The sequence below is a fragment of the Hippocampus bargibanti genome, linkage group LG05 (assembly GCF_051943395.1).
Source record: "Hippocampus bargibanti isolate YZ-2025 linkage group LG05, ASM5194339v1, whole genome shotgun sequence".
Taxonomy (NCBI): domain Eukaryota; kingdom Metazoa; phylum Chordata; class Actinopteri; order Syngnathiformes; family Syngnathidae; genus Hippocampus; species Hippocampus bargibanti.
Genome location: NC_142738.1, coordinates 21,641,743 through 21,661,389, shown reverse-complemented (window position 1 = coordinate 21,661,389; position 19,647 = coordinate 21,641,743). Strand labels below are relative to the sequence as shown.

Sequence of the window (19,647 nt, the reverse complement as noted above, 5' to 3'; positions counted from 1 at the left end):
GTTATTTATTTTGATCATGCCAAGTTTAATTTGGATGTTACCCCTGTGCTTGTAGGCTACACTGGCTCACACCCACATTCCCAAAACCAGCATGTTAGACTTATTGAAGGCTTTCATTTTTTTTATTTACATGATGCATTTTATGCTAAATACACAACTGGTGAAGAGTTGTGGGTCTCACATTCCTTTTGCCAAAAGCCAGCTGGGATAGGCTCCAATTTCCTCATGACTCTGAATAAGATAGGCAGTACAGAAAAAGGATAAATGGATAAATACTACCAAAATGTGCCCTTTCCTCATGAATCAAGTTACATTGGACCATTTATTCTAATCGGGGTTGTTGGTGAGCGAGACACTATCCCGGCTGACAGTTAACAGAAAAAAACACAAGCAATTGCATACAAGTGAGACTCACCACTGCTTCATCCTCCCGACTGTCGCTGGTGTCCTCGCTCTTGTGGTGGCTAGTTGAAGAGCGAGTGTCCCTCTTGCGGCTGGTGTCTGAGCCCTCTGTCTGTCTCTCCATATCTAGACAAATAAAAACATGGGCACTGCTCAAAAACCTGGAAAGCATGGCCACTGTCATCATCGGCCCCCTTTTAATCATCAGTAATGATGATGATCGTGAAGATAAAGTGTAATCCTGATTCTTGTCTTCATCAGAATCATTTTTCTGACTAATAATACTTTCAAGTACCGTATTTTCCGCACTATAAGGCACACTCAATTTGATCTCATTTGGTTGACAATACTATTCAGATGGGGTGCAATAAAATGCGGTGCCTTCAGAGCAGGCATGGGTTGCAGGTGGTTGCCTGTATGGGGCTCTCTGACATGGTGGGATGCATTGCACAGAGCGGTTCATTGTCTGTTGGGGCTTGGGAGGCTCCAGTGAGACACAATTGAATATACAGTAAAGTCTCGTTATATCGATATTCAAGGGAGTCCGAAAAAATATCGATATAACCGGGACTATCGATATATCCGACCCTGTTTGTATGTAATTTTCTCAGTGCGTGCATAGAAATAGTATCGATATAACCGGGACTATCGATATATCCGATATCGATATAACGAGACTTTACTGTAGTACACTTACACATGCTTGCATACACAGGCACAGAACAGGGAACAGATTGTGAATAAAGACAGGATGGGGAGAGTGGGTGGCTCTCAAACATAATGAGAGCTAAAGGTTTTCCAATATGCCCCCTTCACAAAGAGTCTGAATAGAGTGAATCGGTAGAAGTTGTGTGAATGTCAACGATTCAAAGTGACAACTGATCAAGTGCAGACCCCCACCAGGTTGATTCAGGACCATATCTGTTGACTCGAAATTTTACCATTGTATCATAGCAAAAAGTGAAAAAAGATGTGCAACAGGAAAAGTGGGATTAGTGGAAGAGTAGAATTATATTCCACAATTTTCTCACACCATTCACTGTGAGTGACTGTGAGTGTAAAGTTTTCTGTCCCTGTATCTGCCCTGGCACAGACTCGCGAATAGTCCAAGTTGTACTGTGCCTTCTGCTCATTGGCAACGCGTAGCGGCGCCAGCCCGCCACAACTCTGACCTGGATAAGTGGTAGAGAAAATTGATGGATGTAGATGTTTTATTTTGTTTTCAAACATGTCCTATTGTTTTCGCCCCTCTTTCTTAAAAAAAAAATCCCATATTGCACACTGAGAAATTATACTTCACCAAAACGTGTGTATGAGCATATATATAGCATATCTATCTATCTATCTATCTATCTATCTATCTATCTATCTATCTATCTATCTATCTATCTATCTATCTATCTATCTATCTATCTATCTATTATAATAATAATACATTTTATTTCAAGCGCCTTTCAAAACACCCAAGGACACTTTACAATAAAAACAATAAAACAAAGCACATAACAATAAAACCATAAGTAAAATGATACATAATAAAATAGCAGATAGAACTATACATTGAAAGCAATTTTAAACAAGTGGGTTTTGAGGTGAGCCTTGAAAATAGAGAGGGAGTCAATATTGCGGATGTTGGGTGGAAGAGAATTCCAGAGCTTGGGAGCAGAGCGGCTGAAAGCTCTGCAACCCATCGTGGTGAGACGGGCAGAGGGCACATAGAGGTGAGATCTGAGGGACCGAGAGGGAACAGAGATTTGAAGCAGGTCAGAAAGATAGGGAGGGGCAAGGTTATGGATGGCTTTGAATGTAAACAAAGTATTTTGAATTCGATACAATGTTTAACAGGTAGCCAGTGGAGTTACTGGAGGACAGGGGTGATGTGGTGAAAGGAGGGGGTTCTAGTGATGGTGCTGAAGAATTTTGGACGAGTTGGAGTTTATGGAGAAATTTCTGGTTGATACCGAAGAGAAGTGCGTTGCAATAATCGATGCGGGAGGTGACGAGACTGTGGATAAGGATAGCAGTGGTGTGAGGGGTGAGCGAGGGACGGAGACGGTTAATATTACGGAGGTGGAAATAAGCAGACCGAGTTATGTTATTTATATGGGACTGAAAAGATAATGAGCTATCGAGGATGACACCCAGGCTCTTGACTTAAGTGGAGGGGGACACGGTTGAACTGTCAATGGTGAGAGAGAAACTGTTAGTTTTGTGTAGGGTGGATTTGGTACCGACAAGCAGAAGTTCGGTTTTGTCACTGTTAAGCTTGAGAAAGTTATGGGAAAGCCAGGATTTAATTTCTGAGAGGCAAAGTGAGAGGGATGAAGGTGGAAGAGAGGCGTTGGGTTTGCTGGAGAGGTAGAGTTGGGTGTCATCCGCGAAGCAGTGAAAGTGAATGCCAAACTTACGGAAAATATTGCTACAGTAAAGTCTCGTTATATCGATATTCAAGGGAGTCCGAAAAAATATCGATATAACCGGGACTATCGATATATCCGACCCTGTTTGCATGTAATTTTCTCCGTGCGTGCATCGAAATAGTATCGATATAACCGGGACTATCGATATATCCGATATCGATATAACGAGACTTTAATCTATCTATCTATCTATCTATCTATCTATCTATCTATCTATCTATCTATCTATCTATCTATCTATCTATCTATCTATCTATCTATCTATCTATCTACCTACCTACCTGCCTGCCTGCCTCCATACCTACATGCCTACATGCATACATACATATAAACACAACTATTATTTGATCTGAAACATATGACTAACTTCCTGCATAAATGGAATGCCACAGGAAATTGCCATGCCAAAGTTGCCTTCCCTTCTAAACTGCTCATTTTCCCGAATTGTGTGACAATATATTGTGTTCTGACTGTCACCTGGAAAAACAAAAGCCAAGCTTTCACAGAAAAGTAAAGCCGGGAAATGAAAGTCATGGCAGCTTTCAGTAAAAGCAATTTTCAATAGGGCTCAAGTAACAGTAGATGTGTTCTTAAAGCGACAAATTTGTAGTCCAACTGTTCACGGTTTTTAAATGTGACCTCAAGGCTCCTAACAAGCTCAACTCCATCAAAGGGAGGCTCTCTCTTACTGTATCTCAGACCTGGCCGATTCTTCATCTTTTGTTGAAGAAAAATCTAAAAGCAGCAGGACGCTTCCAACTTCTAAAACTATTCCTTAGTCAAAACCTGTTTTTAAATATTAATTTCAAAAACCTACAAACAAAGCAATTGACTAGCTGACAGTGGGGATAAAGCTTTTGATAAAAGCTAAACTTGTGTTAGTAGCCAATTTGTTGACTAACGATAAATATGCCCATGTTGCCGGGCATATTTTGGATGGCATATTAAAGGATAGTTCTTTAATTGCAATTTACAGTAAAGTCTCGTTATTGGATTGGATTGGATTGGATATGCCTTTATTAGTCTCACAGTGGAGAAATTTACATTTCACAGCAGCAAAGTTATATCGATATTCAAGGGAGTCCGAAAAAATATCGATATAACCGGGACTATCGATATATCCGACCCTGTTTGCATGTAATTTTCTCCGTGCGTGCATAGAAATAGTATCGATATAACTGGGACTATCGATATATCCGATATCGATATAACGAGACTTTACTGTATTTTTGTAAGTCCTGCATGATCCTGTTATGGAAAAAGATAATTATAAATGCGGACAATGCCGTGGTCGACTGGTTAGCGCGTTGGCCCCACATTGCAGAGGTGCCGGGCTGGACTCCGGCACTGGCCTTCCTGTGTGAAGTTTACATGTTCTCCCATGCCTGTGTGGATTTTTTTCCAGGCACTCCAGGTTCACATTTTTAAAACATGCATGGGAGGTTTTACCTTTTTTCAAGGGAAAAAAAAAGACTGCAAGCAAGCAAAAACAAAAGCATAGACAGACGTATAAAGGGCACAGAAAGTATATTGAAGTTTCAATTAAAAGAATACAATATCTGTGTTTGTACAAGTGTAATGTATTCTCGCATTGCGACAGCTGTGCCCTGCGATGCATGGCCATATTTATTTCGATTTTAGGGTGTGATTTATCTCCACGTGTCTGTGCTATTATACAAGCCCCCATCTCAATTGAATCCAAATGTATTAAGGGCACCACATGCTCAGTGTAGAAAGGTAAGCCTCTTTTTGGGCCACCCACTGAAGTTCATGCATCCTGAAAGTACTGAGTTATTCACAAGGCATTTCCATTTACAGGCCATTCCAGAGCTGAAGCGTGCAGGCGGCCGCCAGAGGTGCTGAACTTCAGTGACTACGGAGGAGTCTGTCCCAACTGCTGGACTGTGACGGGACTTTCTCAAGCCTCCAAGCTACCATTAATGAAGTCATGAATAGCTGACTGGCAGGTTAATAGAAGCCAATCGACTACGAATTGTGGCAGCAGCAGGAGGCCATGTGGAATACTTATCATTTAGCAGCTTCCTCTCTATTGTTCTGCCTAATTTGTTTGCGTCCCGCAGCCCAAAATCAGCGGTGGCAGCATCAAAGATGTTTCCCGCAGCTAGGGGGCTGAATAGAGTTGTTTCATTCTACAAGTTGAATAACCATGAAAAGTTTGTCTTGATTTTCATCAAGTGATGTAAATGTCAATTTAGCATTGTAAATGCTAAAATTATAAAAGCTTTTAGATTATCGTGCATAGGGTGGAAAACATTTCTTTGCCCATGTCATCAAATTTTAATGACAGAACTACTCAGAACAAAACGGCTTATCATTCCCGTATTTTAAATGTTTCTTTCTGGTACTTTTTTGGTTTACAAAAACACAAACTAAAATATTTGAATTAACACTGTTTAAAAAAAGTGTGACTGTTGCACTTACAACAGCCACTGGAACATTGAGAATTTAGTCAAATTGTCTTCCCGGCATGTGTTCCCATTCATTATAAAGAATCAATAGTTAACTGAATCTTTGTTTATTCAAAATGCACAACCCTCCAACAAAATGGGTAAAAGTCATTGTTGAACATTCACATTGTGTTCCACTCCTCCAGCTGTGGTCTTTCTCACTTCAAAATGCTTTTATGGCTTTGGTATGAATTTCTGGGTTAGACCCCAGTGTTGCTTCAGAGATGCTGCTGAATCCATTGGCCCTCCAAGAATTACACCTCACTTTAGACATCATTAAAAGCTTCTAATTAGTCGTGCTGTGTTTAATGTCTTAAGCAGCAAATTAACCGAGTGGGAAGTTCCCGATGGCAACCTGATAATTTGCTTTGTGTGAGAGCACGCTGGCCAATTTTCAATGTGACCATTTCGGAGTGAAGTTATCTTGGAAATGTGCGAGGAGGCATCTTTCAGTCTAAAAAGACAAGCAGTCTACTTTATGTTAATATCAATTATTGACAGGGCCGATCTTCTGTTGCCCTCGACTGAGACTGCATCTGACTGAAGCAAGCTACACTCCTGTTTGATATGAAATAACTTTTGTTTCTTTCATCCATTGCAACCTGATTAAAGATGTGCGTGGTTGTGTGTTTTTTGTTGTTGTTTTCTTTAAGCATTTAATAACATGAGATTGTCACAAGGCAGCAGGGAGCATTGATATGGATTCCTAGGAGACCGTTAAAATAGTATACGATTGGTGCAGAGGAGCTTGAGTGGGCTATAAGGGGGAGAACGTGTGTGAACGTCAAATCAAGGACCCGAATCGAAAGACGTACCAAACCCCACACCATCGTCTTTATTAATGACAATTACATGACTAATTATTCAATGTTCATCGAATTCCTGATTCTCCCCATGCTGTCTTTTTCAATACGTTGCTTTTAACAGCGCAGGAGTTCATAAAGTTAGACAATGGGAAAGGCATATTTATAGCAATCTGGAATGATATGATGTGAGATATCAAATTGAAACTCAATCCCAATGGTGCAGTGGCTCTTGTAAGTGCAACAGCCATGGGTTCATGAACACAGACAGTGTGGTGGTGGAGGGGGCAGCATAAGTCAGTGTTGGCCAAACAGGGATGGCTAATTATAGCAACTAAGCTGCACTGATGTGTGCCATTAACCAGGCGGTAATGAAGCCATTGGATTGCTGCTGTGACACTGATGAATGGGCACAGCTCTCTGTGACCACACAGTTCACACAATCTCATGAGGAAAGTGAGAGCATTTCAAAACAAGCACAAGCAAGTGGTGGAAGTTGGACGAAAACAAAGAACGAGATGCTTAATGCGGACGGGTGCAATAAAAGGTGTGCTGGGCTTTTTGTGCTGTAATGTGAGTCATGCCAAATGAGGTCCCACCATCCTCCCTCACCCCACGCCCCCCAAGGCTCCTTTGCAATGTTATGCATAACACTAATAACTCACTCAAGCTTCCACTTAAGGGAAGATTCAAATATCAAGAAGGAAAAAAACTATTTGGTTGAACACAAATATACAAGCACTGCCCCGAGGCACAGCACACTCAACATTGAATAGTGGAGTGGAGTGGAGTGACCTGATTGCATTGAAGGTGCACCACCACCATCACGCACATGCAAACTGATAGAGTATTGTTTTAGACCACATCTAATAATCAATAACATTCGCATTAGAGTTAACAAATGTCTGGGTGCTATATCAAGACTAAAAGGCAGTGTGTAAAAAGCTCATCATGATATATTTATATGATATATAAGATTGCAGCCCAATAGCCAGTGACGTGCAGTCTAGGGAGGCAGGTGAGGCTGTGCTACAGTTTATATAAAGAATGCTGACATGACATTTTAAACAAAACACTAACTGTTGCCAATCAAATGGTGAATAAGCTACTCTGTAGAGTTCATGTTTGTAAATCTGACTGTGATGACGTCAGTGCCTCACCAGCCATGAACCTCACCGCACGTCACTGCCAATAGCTAATTTTCCGTCAATGTATTTTTAATACAAGTGCAAATATTAAGACAGAAATTGAGCAATGAAATGCACATAAGCTAATATTGTGTGACTGAATTTTACATTTCATGTGTGCATTGCATAGAGTCATTAACAAAGTGATTGATGAATCCAAATCTGATATTTGAGCCCAATTTTATAAAGCATTTTAGACAAGCGATCATGACAAAATTTGCATTAAGAAATAATCTGGAAGCATTGGATTAGTCTGCATTAGTCTCGCAGTGGAGACATTTTACAGCAGCAAAGTGATGAAAGTAAGAGGAAGGGAAAGGAAGACGTAGAATAACAAAATACAGGACCTGCTGTAAAGCCAGCCACTCTCGCGGCACCATCTTGAAGTCAAAAGAACAAAAAAACTAAATAACAATGTGACACAACACAAAAGACGAGAGTCATTTGATCTTAAGCACCTTTCTGCACCCTCTTGTGTGAAGCAGTTCTAGATGAAAAGGGATCATATCAAAGTGTCCTTTTTACCAGTGGATCAGGGATGTCATGGTGAAATGTGCATTTCTGCTACAAATGTTGACAGCAAACACAAAGCTGTAGCCTCCATTGACAAAAAGAGACTGTCTCACATCTCCTGCCCCACGTAAATCTGCTTTAATTCCAAGCTGCAACAATTCCACACATGCATTGACGCTCTGCTCTGACGCTCCTTTCTTCTCATCACGGGCTTCTCAAGCCATGCAACCATCCAGCCGCAGACTATCTGCAAAGCGCGGCTGTGAAAAAGCTGCCCATCACAGGTGCAAAAAAGCACAATCGCCTGAGAGCTGTCCAGCCATGACAGTCAAATGGCCCTGATGCTGGCATATTCGTGCTGCCGAAAAGGCGCAACAGCTTTTTCACATTCTCCTCCTTTATTCACACACTAAACAGCATGAATCACATTTACAAAGTGGGAGCAAAGAGTACTGATACGGGTCTCATTTATTTATATATCACTTGATGAACTGCTTTTCCCATGTGTATAAGTTCATTTCAACTCGATTAATGTGCTTACAAATTTGGCACGCTCTTTTGCCTGCCATTTTGATTCTGATTTATTTCCCGGATCCGCCATTACTGCTGAAATAATGACAATTTTCAACATTTTCAACAGAAAAAAAACATTCAAATTGAAAGTTTCCAAACTGTTGTTTTTCCTTTTGCACCACATGATATCTCATCAGCTTTTACTATTTGTTGTTAAGCATTTTTACCATACACAAATTTCTACTTTACTAAGAAACAATACTTTTTTTAACTTGAATGATCAATGACATGCCTGTAGAATATTAAGGTGTGCGAAGATCACTTTTTGGCAGAATTGATAATGTGATGCAAGATACATTCGCTTTATTCGATTTTTTTTGGGCATGTCTGAGACAGTTAAGTGCCATCCCCAAAACCCACGCAGGCCATGCATGCAACACACAGGCCGGCCGGAGCCAGGATTGAAGCCACAACCTCTGTACTGCGCTAAACATTGGAACACCGGGTCGCCCCAGCCTTTTATAATGGACCTAATTCATGAATCAAAACAAAACATGTTTTTTTAACACTAAAAGATGTCTTTGAGGGTCCCTTTCATTGTCACACTCAGTTGCTAAAGAGACAAGACAGGAATAAGAAAACAACTCATTAGTGATACAGTATCTAAAACAAGGCAGTTAGAGAAATATTGGAGGGAGATAAAATCACTCCAAGGTATTCATTGTCAATCCAAATGCAAGTGCACGGACACTGTATGAACACGGAGCACAAAGCAATCCTTGTGACACCCAAAGGAGGCTTCTCCAATCCCAGTTGCTCAAATAAGGAGCCCACAACCAACATCGCAGCTCTTGTGTCACCACAGAAGTATTAAGAGAGAGCACAAAGACACTACATCAGGGGTGTCAAAGTCATTTTTTGCCGTGGGCCACATTGTAGTTATGGTTTCCTCTCGAGGGCCGTTATGAATTTGGGGAACCCATTAGAATGTTTAAATCCCTTCAAATATTACATATAGAGCACACAGCAAATTAATGAATAACTCGTTTTCAAATCTGAAGTCAAGAATAATGACTTTTATTGTGGTTGACATCCAAAAATATGACATTTTGGCACAGATTATAGCAATCATCATGGAATTTAACAAGTTAGATTTGCTTTCGCGGGCCGAAAAAAATGATGTCGCGGGCCGGATTTGGCCCACGGGCCTTGACTTTGACACCTGTGCACTACATGTTTCCCAAGCCGCCTCATTCATTTGCATACATTTGTACACACTCAAACAAAACCAACACGGGCTATCTCGTAAGACTAATGTTCTGGCACACTGTTAGCTCTATTCGGAGCAGAGCGTGGCATCTAAATGAGGCGAGGGCGCTCGCCGTAACCTTTCTGTGACAAGTCATCCATCATGTGGACTCCTCGCATCCGAGACACAGCACGACAGATAGTCAGCGGGAAAGAAAAGCATCCTTTCAGACAACATTCAAGCATTACACCTGATCGCAGAGCCTCACAATTAGGACTTCTGGATGGCACTCAGGCATGCGTGTCACAAAATGGAGTGTGGGGCGAAATTTATATTGTTCTTAAAGAAGCAACGAGAAAGAAGAAAGAGGCGTGGACATATCGTGTGGACATATCAAAGGAAAACCAGGGACATGAGATGAGCCTGACTTGAGGACAGATAAATATCAGTGGAGCCTCAAAATACTGACTGAACGTCAAATAACCTTACTCTGTTTACATCCCCCGTCTTCCTTTTCCTGTCTTGTTGTGTGGTTGTCATGTGGCTTGTGTCGTTCTCTGTGGCTTTGTCTTATTTGTGCTTCCAAAATGGCCCGCCTTCTCAGACCAATTCATTTGTTCCACCCCCCTCCCTGTTTTTTTGTCAACTCCCTTTGAATCATGTCCCTGCAGCCCATTAATATTGGAGTATTGTTCACTTGCAAGGCCCCTGAGGAGTCATTATCTGATCATCATTCCTTAGTCGTTACACTTTACATCATATTGCCTGTGTGTCGAGAGGGTGAAAGATGGGGGGAGGTGTGAGTGGTAGGATGGGCAAAGAGAAGTGGGAGAAAAAAACAGCAATGGCATTACTTTACCCCATTAAAACAACAAATAAGAGTTCACGAGGAGTGGAAAAGAGGACAAGTAAAAGATGAGAGGGTAGAAAGAAGAAGCTGATGTGCTGCATACAAAGAGATAGGAGGCAGAAGAGGACCAAAACAATAATAGCCTTGTCTTATCACTGCACAGTGATGAATTCCCTCCTCACAGGACTCTCCAGGCCTGGATGGCACCTGATGACAAACCCCCTCCATCCCTCACTGCACCCATTGCTATTTATGACTGCCGTTCTTCCACGAGCAGCCATAAAGGAATCAGCTGGGCTTCATTTCATCTCAGGTCAGTGTCGTCACCCCTGGGACCTGATGACAGCGTCAACCGGGGCCTCGCGGGTCACGTCCACACTGCCTGCCTGCCCGTCATCGCATGTTGCAGGTCTTTTAGCACATGGATTCCTGATAACCAGGGATCGGTGTCTTTATTGTTACCTGATACTTATGACAGCCAACTCTCCTGTTTCCTGTTCAATGGGGTGGTGATGATTGAGACATTCAATCAATTTGTATTATAGAGAACCGTTTCAATAAGAGAACGTAAGATGTATTTCTCTCCTTTAGTTTTTGCCCGATCACTCTCTCTTTTTTCCAATTCCAATTCTCCAATAAAAACATTGGCCTGAGTCACTCCCAATAAGCACAATAGACACTTGGCCGGGAAATTAATCCATGCAATCTGCTGCAATTGTTCGCATTTTGGATGTAGTGTCTGTTTACTCGTTCACAAATTCCTGCCCAGGCAATCAATTATTCATGGTGCAACGTTTTGTACCCTCCAGCGACAGGACAGGCTGGTCACAAACGAGAAGCCGAGCCATTGATTGACTCGACACCTCTAACGGCATTTTGGAAATGAAAAGGGAATGTGAAGCAGCAGGTTCAGCACTCGGACAAATCTGCCGCACGCATACGAGAAGCAGAATTAGGGACGATCCAAGTGCACAGACGCATGTAGTCCGCAAAAGAACACACCAAGTGATGAAGGCAAATGTAGAGTGGGGACGACAGTCATATATTTTAGGTAAGAGGCCACATCTAAAGTGCACTCTCACTGCAAACGTGGCGAGAATCATGAAAAATACAAGCGAGTGATCATTTGAATTAGTTTAGGCATTTTCCGGTGCAGTTTGTACTGAAGAATAGCTTCACTTACAACCGACAGGTCATGTTGCCCAGCAATTTCCTTTGATAAGTAGTTCAAAAGAGTTTAATCTAAATACACACACACACACACACACACACACACACACACACACACACACACACACACACACACACACACACACACACACACACACACACACACACACACACACACACACACACACACACACACACACACGCACACACACGCACACACACGCATACACACACACACACACATACACACGGACAAAGCTGTCACATATTTAGCCAAGTCAACTTTAGAAAACTGTTTCCTGTACATAGAAAAAGCACCAAAAATGATCTAACCAGGCTGAAAAAAAGACAAGACTGTCAAGTTGAAAGGGAGCATGTTAGTAATTGGCAAAGCATCCTGAAAGCTCAACTTTGATAGTGAAAGGATTGTCAAGGGAAGAAGGCCCAAGCAGGCCCAGAAAAAAAGGGGCGAAACAACATGTTTTTCATCTGCTTAATGGAACAGATCCCTGGTTGGCTTACTCAGTCTTTGTCCACATCACACCGTGTCCAACATGGGTGTGGAAATAACAGCGACTTGGATGGGTTGCTGCTTGGCAATCTCCTTAACAGGAGTGAACCCAAGCTACAGCCCTGTTCAAATGCCATTTTTTTCGTAATATAAACAAATTATACCATTAATTTGACCGATACATCCTGTAGAACAGGGGTCGGGAACCTATGGCTCGCGAGCCATATATGGCTCTTTTGATGATTGCATATGGCTCGCCGATAAATATTACATATTATAATACATATTGTTGTTTTTTTCGTCGTTCATTTCCCGTTGGGGCTGCAGTTGGCGGAAAGCACAATTTTGATTGGAGGACACTGACCTAGAATGGCCGAAAGCGCCATGTTGATTGGATGATAGTGGCTGTCATGTTGAAACAGGTAAACGCCCAACTAGTGCACTTCACGCCCAACTAGTGCACTTCAGCGTGAACGCACCGGAGCATTAGAGGAGAGAAAATGTTCTGATTCTAATTTGCAATGAAACAATACCATCGATGAAACAGTCGAATGTCAGTGACATTTTAACAAGCCCCATGTTAACGTAGTAGATTGCAGATAGCAAGTGTGGAAGCTTATGAGCCGTGTGCAGGCTAGCGAGCAGTAACTTCGCCTCTGGACCGGCAAATTGAATTTCATTCCGATCGTTTGCCTGGATTTTTACCAATCACGAGGAACGGAAAACCATTCATGTTAACGGTGAGTACTATCACAAAGTTATTTTAAATAATACATTCTAATATTTTGTTGAAAAGTGGCCGCGCGCGCGTGTGTGTGTGTGTGTGTGTGTGTGTGTGTGTGTGTGTACGCGCGCACGCGAGCGTTTGTATGTGCGCGCGCGCGTGCGTGTGGCTCTCACTGAAAAACATTTCGAAATATTTTACTTTTATGGCTCTCTTAGTCAAAAAGGTTCCCGACCCCTGCTGTAGAACATAGCGTATTTTCCAGTGTATAAGGCACACCCGAGTATAAGGCGCACCCCCAATGAATGATGTATTTCAACTGATTTCAATACATCACCGGACGAGAAGGTGCACCTTCTATGAATGAATCGAAGTTTTCCAAATATTATATATATATATATATATATATATATATATATATATATATATATATATATATATATATATATATATATATATATATATATATATATATATATAGTAAAGTCTCGTTATATCGATATTCAAGGGAGTCCGAAAAAATATCGATATAACCGGGACTATCGATATGTCCGATCCTGCGCCGAACTGCATTAAACAAAAGCTGCCAAAAGAGGGCAGCCAAGCGCCATATAAGAAACGGAGCTAATGGCCATTAGCTCCGTTTTTTTTTTGGGTCAGAGATGTTCCCCCAATGTTGCCTCAAAATGGCACATATAATTCTTTAATGATTGTAAACATGTATGCTTTAATCTTCAGAACTACAGTGTATTTGAAACATATTCATAACTGGATGTGTAACAAGAAAGGATATTATCCGAATCTGAAGCCATTGTTTGGATTCACAAGCAATGCAAGACGTCTTGGCGTGAAGTCATTTTTATTTGCATTTGAATAAAAAGTGACATCGGCTGTCCTTTAATACACAGTATGGAATGTTAATAATTTTCAAAATCATCGCGCTTCAGCAGACAAAACAAGAAACATTGTTGCAAAAAAACGATTGCATTCATATACAGTACAGTGGGCATGTACATAACACAACAGGGAAACTGCAACGCTTACATCTTACTGTATTATGTATACAATTTAAAAAAGTCATCAATCTTCTTCTGCTTCCCATTTTTACCTTTTAACACAAACACTTCAATCTCGTCTGCTGCACACGAGCTAGCGTCTGAAAATGAAAATGGCTCTGCTACACGCGTGCTGGGCACGTAACCAAGTCACCTGACCAAGTCGACCAATGGCGCGACTGATGGCGTGACACGTAACCAAGACACGTGACCAAGTTGACCAATGGCGCGACTGATGGCGTGACACGTGACAAAGTCACACGGCCAAGTCGACCAATAGCGCGACCGATGGTGGCTCATGTGACCAAGTCGACCAATGGCGCGACCGATGGCGGCTCACGTAACAAGACACGTGACCAAGTTGACCAATGGCGCGACGGATATATCGATATAAACAACAAAAATGGCCGGCGGGGATGAAAAGGAGCACCGTAATAACCGGATTATTGTAATAACCGGGTATCGTACTAAACGGTACTAATTATACATAAAAAGACTAGAAATGTGCAAGGGAAATGAAAATAGTATCGTAATAAGCGGTACTATCGATATAACCGATATCGATATAACGAGACTTTACTGTATATATATATAAATAAAAAAATAATAATCCTCGTCTCACCCACCATGGGTGGTGTCTGTCCCCATTTCAGCTCGGGTCCTCTACCAGAGGCCAGGAAGCTTGAGGGTTCTGCGCAGTATCCGTGCTATATATATATATATATATATATATATATATATATATATATATATATATATATATATATATATATATATATATATATATATATTGTTTTCCAAAGGCACACCACATTATAAGGTGCTACGTTAGTGGCTGGGGTTACACACCACTTCTACAGGTGGAAATGGAGTCGTCGATGTCGATAGTCGTTGCAAGACCTTTCGTGGCTCAATATTACTTCACATATAAGGCGCACCTGCGTATAAGACGCAGGCTCATTCTTTGTGAGTGTGTTTGGAACATTTTTCACGGAAAAAAAGAGTCTAAAAAAAGCTTTGTTAAAATGTGCCATTTTTGTTAGTCATCTTGCCCCAGGAATGCCAGAAACCAGTGCGTCAGGTAGTACAAGGAGTTCAAGCACAAGCTGCAGATTGTTGAAGAACACGGTGCCTGTTGAGGGGTGCATGCATTGACTCTCCAAACACCCACATTTGTGGGACAGTTGTGTGAGGGCTTTAGAGTGAATTTCTGAACGCGTTCCATATTGGCTTCCCATGTCACCTTGTGGCATTTAAAATCCTGGTCAGTTTGTGCATCTTTTGGTGCTGAAAACTCTTGTAGTGGCAGAAAGAAGCTGGATGCTAACCTAGTGATAGGTCACAAATTCATTTTCATCGCAACAACTCTGTTTACTTCCATTTCTTCTTCTACTCTTTTATGCAGCGGTCAAATACTTCTTTCCACCGGCGTAATGTGCAAAATTCAATTTGCATTAACCATATATTCAATACAGGGTTGCTTTTCTATGCAAAATAAATATACATATATTGATAGATATGACTTATTAACTCATTCACTGCCAGATGTGCAATAATGCGTAACTAATCATGCGTAATAATGCGGACCACATAAACATTCAATGCAGTGTCAGAAACATTATAATTTCTTCTTTCATCAGAAAAAAATACTAAATTATATGGGTCTGGAGTTATAGGAACTTGAAATGAGGGTGGCCGTCCATAATACAATGCAATACAATACATTGTTGTATATACAGTAACACTTTAACAACAGCCGAAGCTGTTACCAAGTGCTAACATGGACAAAGGGAAATGCTGCCCCCTCGTTGAAGGGAAAAACATTGCCAGAGGGCTGACCAGCACTTTATCGGCAGTCCCAGCAAGAAAAACAAACTGAACAAACTCTGGAATGGCGCTCATCGTCATATTTTCAATTCCCAAATAAATTCGGAAATGGCAGTGAATGAGTTAATCGTAACTGTTCTGTCCTGCAGTTTATCATTTATGTTTGGTGGACGTGGCTTTAATCTACTTTTTCTTGTGAAATTGGCTGTCGGGGCACAAATGATCCCGCGAAATCATTTGAAATCCCGTGAAATTGTCCATTTTTTTGTCCATTGCTGAAAGAAGAAAAGGAACAAACTACAAAGCCTTTTGCGCTGCAGAATGTGCAAACAAAGCATCATTTTATCATTGGGTGAGTGTAACATAAAGCCATTGAAGAGGAGAGCTGCTGACAACAATGAGATTATGCCTAAGCCTTCTTTTGTGGGGGTACACTGGAGGCTGGCATGTCTTTCCCTGGCCAACCAAACAATGACCCATTTTCGAAGTTAAAACTCTCACCGGGGATAGCCACGACACCCTGGGTTTCAGTTGAAGAGGAAACAGATTCTCATTCAAGTCACACAGAATATCATATATGTAGAGTATCATATATGTATCAACCTGTTTTATATACATTTGCTTCATATTACACTGGATTTCTAAAAATTTTGGCGTATTCTAAATACATAGAATGCATCATAATTACTCTTGGGAGAAACACATTACAAAAGTAGCAATTGGAAATGAGCCAAGTGCAAACCCGACTATCCAATGAAGTTAGGATACTGTGTAAAACCAAAACTAAAGTAGCATACAGACTCTGCCCGACTTACGAACATTGGAGTTACGAACAATAGTTCATACGAACATTTTTGCGGGTATATCGAAAAATGTTCGGACAGAGACGCTGTAAGTTAGATTTTGTATTGCGCGCCTTTTTCCTATCGAGTTCACTTGTGATTGGCTGCCTACTGTTCTTCACACACACGCACGTACACAGACACATTGGAGGTTTCAAGGGCTGGATGTTTACGCGACAGACACTAAGGCTGACCAATCAGCGACGCTGATGTGTTGCCAACGAGTTCAGACCCCGATCCGCCAAGCTCGCTTACGATTGGCTGCGTAGAGTATGTGGGCGGGGAGGAAATCCCTTTTCCCAGTTGATGCTCTAGGACAGGGGTGCTCATTACGTCAATCGCGATCTACTGGTCGATCGCGGAGGTAGTACTGGTCGATCGCAGCATGACAGTAAAAACAACATTTGTCAGCCTATAAAACGTCCCGTCACTAAAATCCCAGTTCTCCGGACAGCAGTCATTTTTCACTCAACATACTTCAAAAGTGAAAGTCGCCACCGAAGCATCTTTCCGGGTGAGTCACGCCATCGTTAAAAACAATAAGTCCTTCCAAGACGGAGAGATGGTAAAAGAAGCAGCTGACTCCTTGTTCAGAGACTTGGACAGTTCTGTAATTTACTCACACAGGAAAAGTACCTCAACTTGAGGAAATGTGCTACCTCCTTGACTGCATTATTCGGCTCCACTTATTTATGTGAGTCAGCCTTTTCCTACATGAAGATCATTAAGTCCAAATACCGTTCCACCATGAATGATGAACATTTGGAAATGTGCTTGAGGCTGGCTGTCAGCATCTACTGTCCGGACTATGCATCACTGTCTGATTCAATTCAGTGCAAGTCATCAAAGTAAACTCAGGTAATTACAAAAAAAAATTTAGTAGTTATTTATTATGTTATGTATATGTAGTTATTATGTGTGTTGTGCAATTTTGGCTTATTCAGTTAAGCAAGGTACATCAACATACATTGTACATACAAAGAATCCTTAAAACATTTGAAAATAATTATGTTTTGCATTTTTGTCGTGGGTAGATCATTTTGACTTGGTAGTTTTTGTAAGTAGCTCGTATGCTGAAAAAGTGTGAGCACCCCTGCTTTAGGAGAACATGATGCATGAAAAAAAGTCATGCTGGCACGTAATTCAGTAATTACGTGCCAGCAGCTTCAGTAATGGCTTACTGAAGACCCAAGGATACAGTATATTTTGTCGTATTACAGGAGGAGTGAATTTATTTTCTGACTGTTAGAGCGTCTGTGTTTTATACTTCCCCGTTAACTTTTTGACTTAAACGAACAAATTCACCTTAGGAACGACCACTCGGAACGTATCACGTGGGGAGCATCCGTACAAAGATTCATCAGCTTTGGATTTTACAGCTGTACACAGACCAAAAAAAGCTGTGACAGGTGTCCAAAAAGACTGTGAACGTTTAGGAATGCTCATCAAAAACCTGTTTGTAACATCTCACAGGTGGAGTGGTTAACCGGTGTCAGGTAGGCACCCATTAGATTCAAAGGATGCTTCTCTGAATTGCAAAGTCAATCACAAGACAAGATGGGATGAGGTTTGCTTCTTTGTGAACTGCGTAAACAATTTCCTCAACATTGAATGCCTCTGACCCTCAATCCCTCTGGTAGCACGGTATCCAAAATCCATATGTAAAGGATAGCACGACGCCAATGCCAGTCATTACAGCTGGACAGTACAACCAAGTGCAACTTAAAACCATTATGCAAGAGCCAATTTGCAACAACACCCAGAAATGTTGTAGGGTTGTCTGTGCACAATGTAATCTAGGATGGACTGAAAAGGTGTGTTGTAGTCTGACGAATTCACATTTCACAATTGTTTTTGGAAATTGTGGAAGTCATGTCCTTTTGTCCAAAGAGGAAAAGGACCACCAGGACCGATCTGGAAGCAGAGTTCAAAAGCAAGAATGTGTGATGGGACGCGGTGGGGGTTGGTGGGTGTTTGTGCAATTGGCACTGAAAACTTATACAACTGTGAAGGCACCATTAATGTGGAAAATGTACCTATAAATCTTGGAGAAACGTATGCTGCCATACAAGCAATGTCTGTGTCCTGTACTGAGCCAGGTCTTATTTGCCACATATAGTGCTGGGTTAAAAGAAATCCAGGCCTTTGTTACTGAGATAAGTAACGGATGCATCTCATTGAGTGAAAGTCCGTGTTCTGGCATGCGTTAAGCTTCCCTTCTGCGTCCATCGGCACCATGCGTGCGCGTCGAAAGGTTGCTTCAGCCTACATGCGGAGTCGAGCCCTCAGCGCTGAAATCAAGACTATGAACTATTGTTGTATGGGCGATACCTCCACGTGGACAACATCATCAAGCAATTAAGTTAGTGGTGCTTTTGAAAAGCTAATGCTTTCAACTAACGCTAATCTGTGTGTTCAAGAAAATAATATTGCTCTAATAAGCTTGCATGAAGCTAGCAATGGCTCACGAGCAAAGTCTGATTTTGAATACATTACACATTAGTCAAACATTATTCCCCCTGTTAAAAATTGACAGTTATATAAGGTAAATCAATTATTTAAAATTCCTCTCAAATTTTGATATAAAATAGCAATGTGGGAAAATTCAAGGTCGTAGCTTTTCCGCTTTTCTAAAATCAATATGGTTGACGAATATGAATTTTAAAAACAGTTTGAACAGTAATCATAAGCAAGACGTCGTATTCACATGCATTGACATACTTGCGAACAGCCATGTATCGATTTTCTAAAGGCTCGGTGCGACCCAGTAAAATCTGATTACAAAAAGTATGAACAATGTACGTTCAAAATAACAATGGCTAATAATGATGGCTAACAATAATGACCAGTGCAGTTCATTGACAAAGGCTAATTTTAAAATCTAATATGAAAGTGGAAAGGGAGTCCGATTAGATGATGATAAACAGTCCTCAAAAATGTTGAACAAAAACTTTGTTAGAAAATACATGCTCTATGATTCTGAACAGTAACATAAACCTGCCTAAAATGTACTTCAAGTCACCATTCGTAACTGTGATAGGCACTATGGTTGTTTTTTTAACAGGCTGCATTCGGGCAAAATAGTAAACGACACGACGTTGGCCTCAGTTTTC

The 19,647-nt window shown here is 41.2% G+C and overlaps 1 protein-coding gene across 3 annotated transcripts in view; it reads right to left on the bottom strand.

The window, feature by feature from the left end:
* Nucleotides 1-19,647, bottom strand: part of b4galnt4a (beta-1,4-N-acetyl-galactosaminyltransferase 4a) — a 192,130-nt gene that overhangs the window by 111,912 nt on the left and 60,571 nt on the right. For all 3 annotated transcript variants that reach the window (XM_088997298.1, XM_088997301.1, XM_088997300.1), the window contains one exon: nt 416-528. In XM_088997298.1, coding sequence (XP_088853424.1) covers nt 416-528 — 113 coding nt within the window. The remainder of the gene's footprint in view (nt 1-415; nt 529-19,647) is intronic.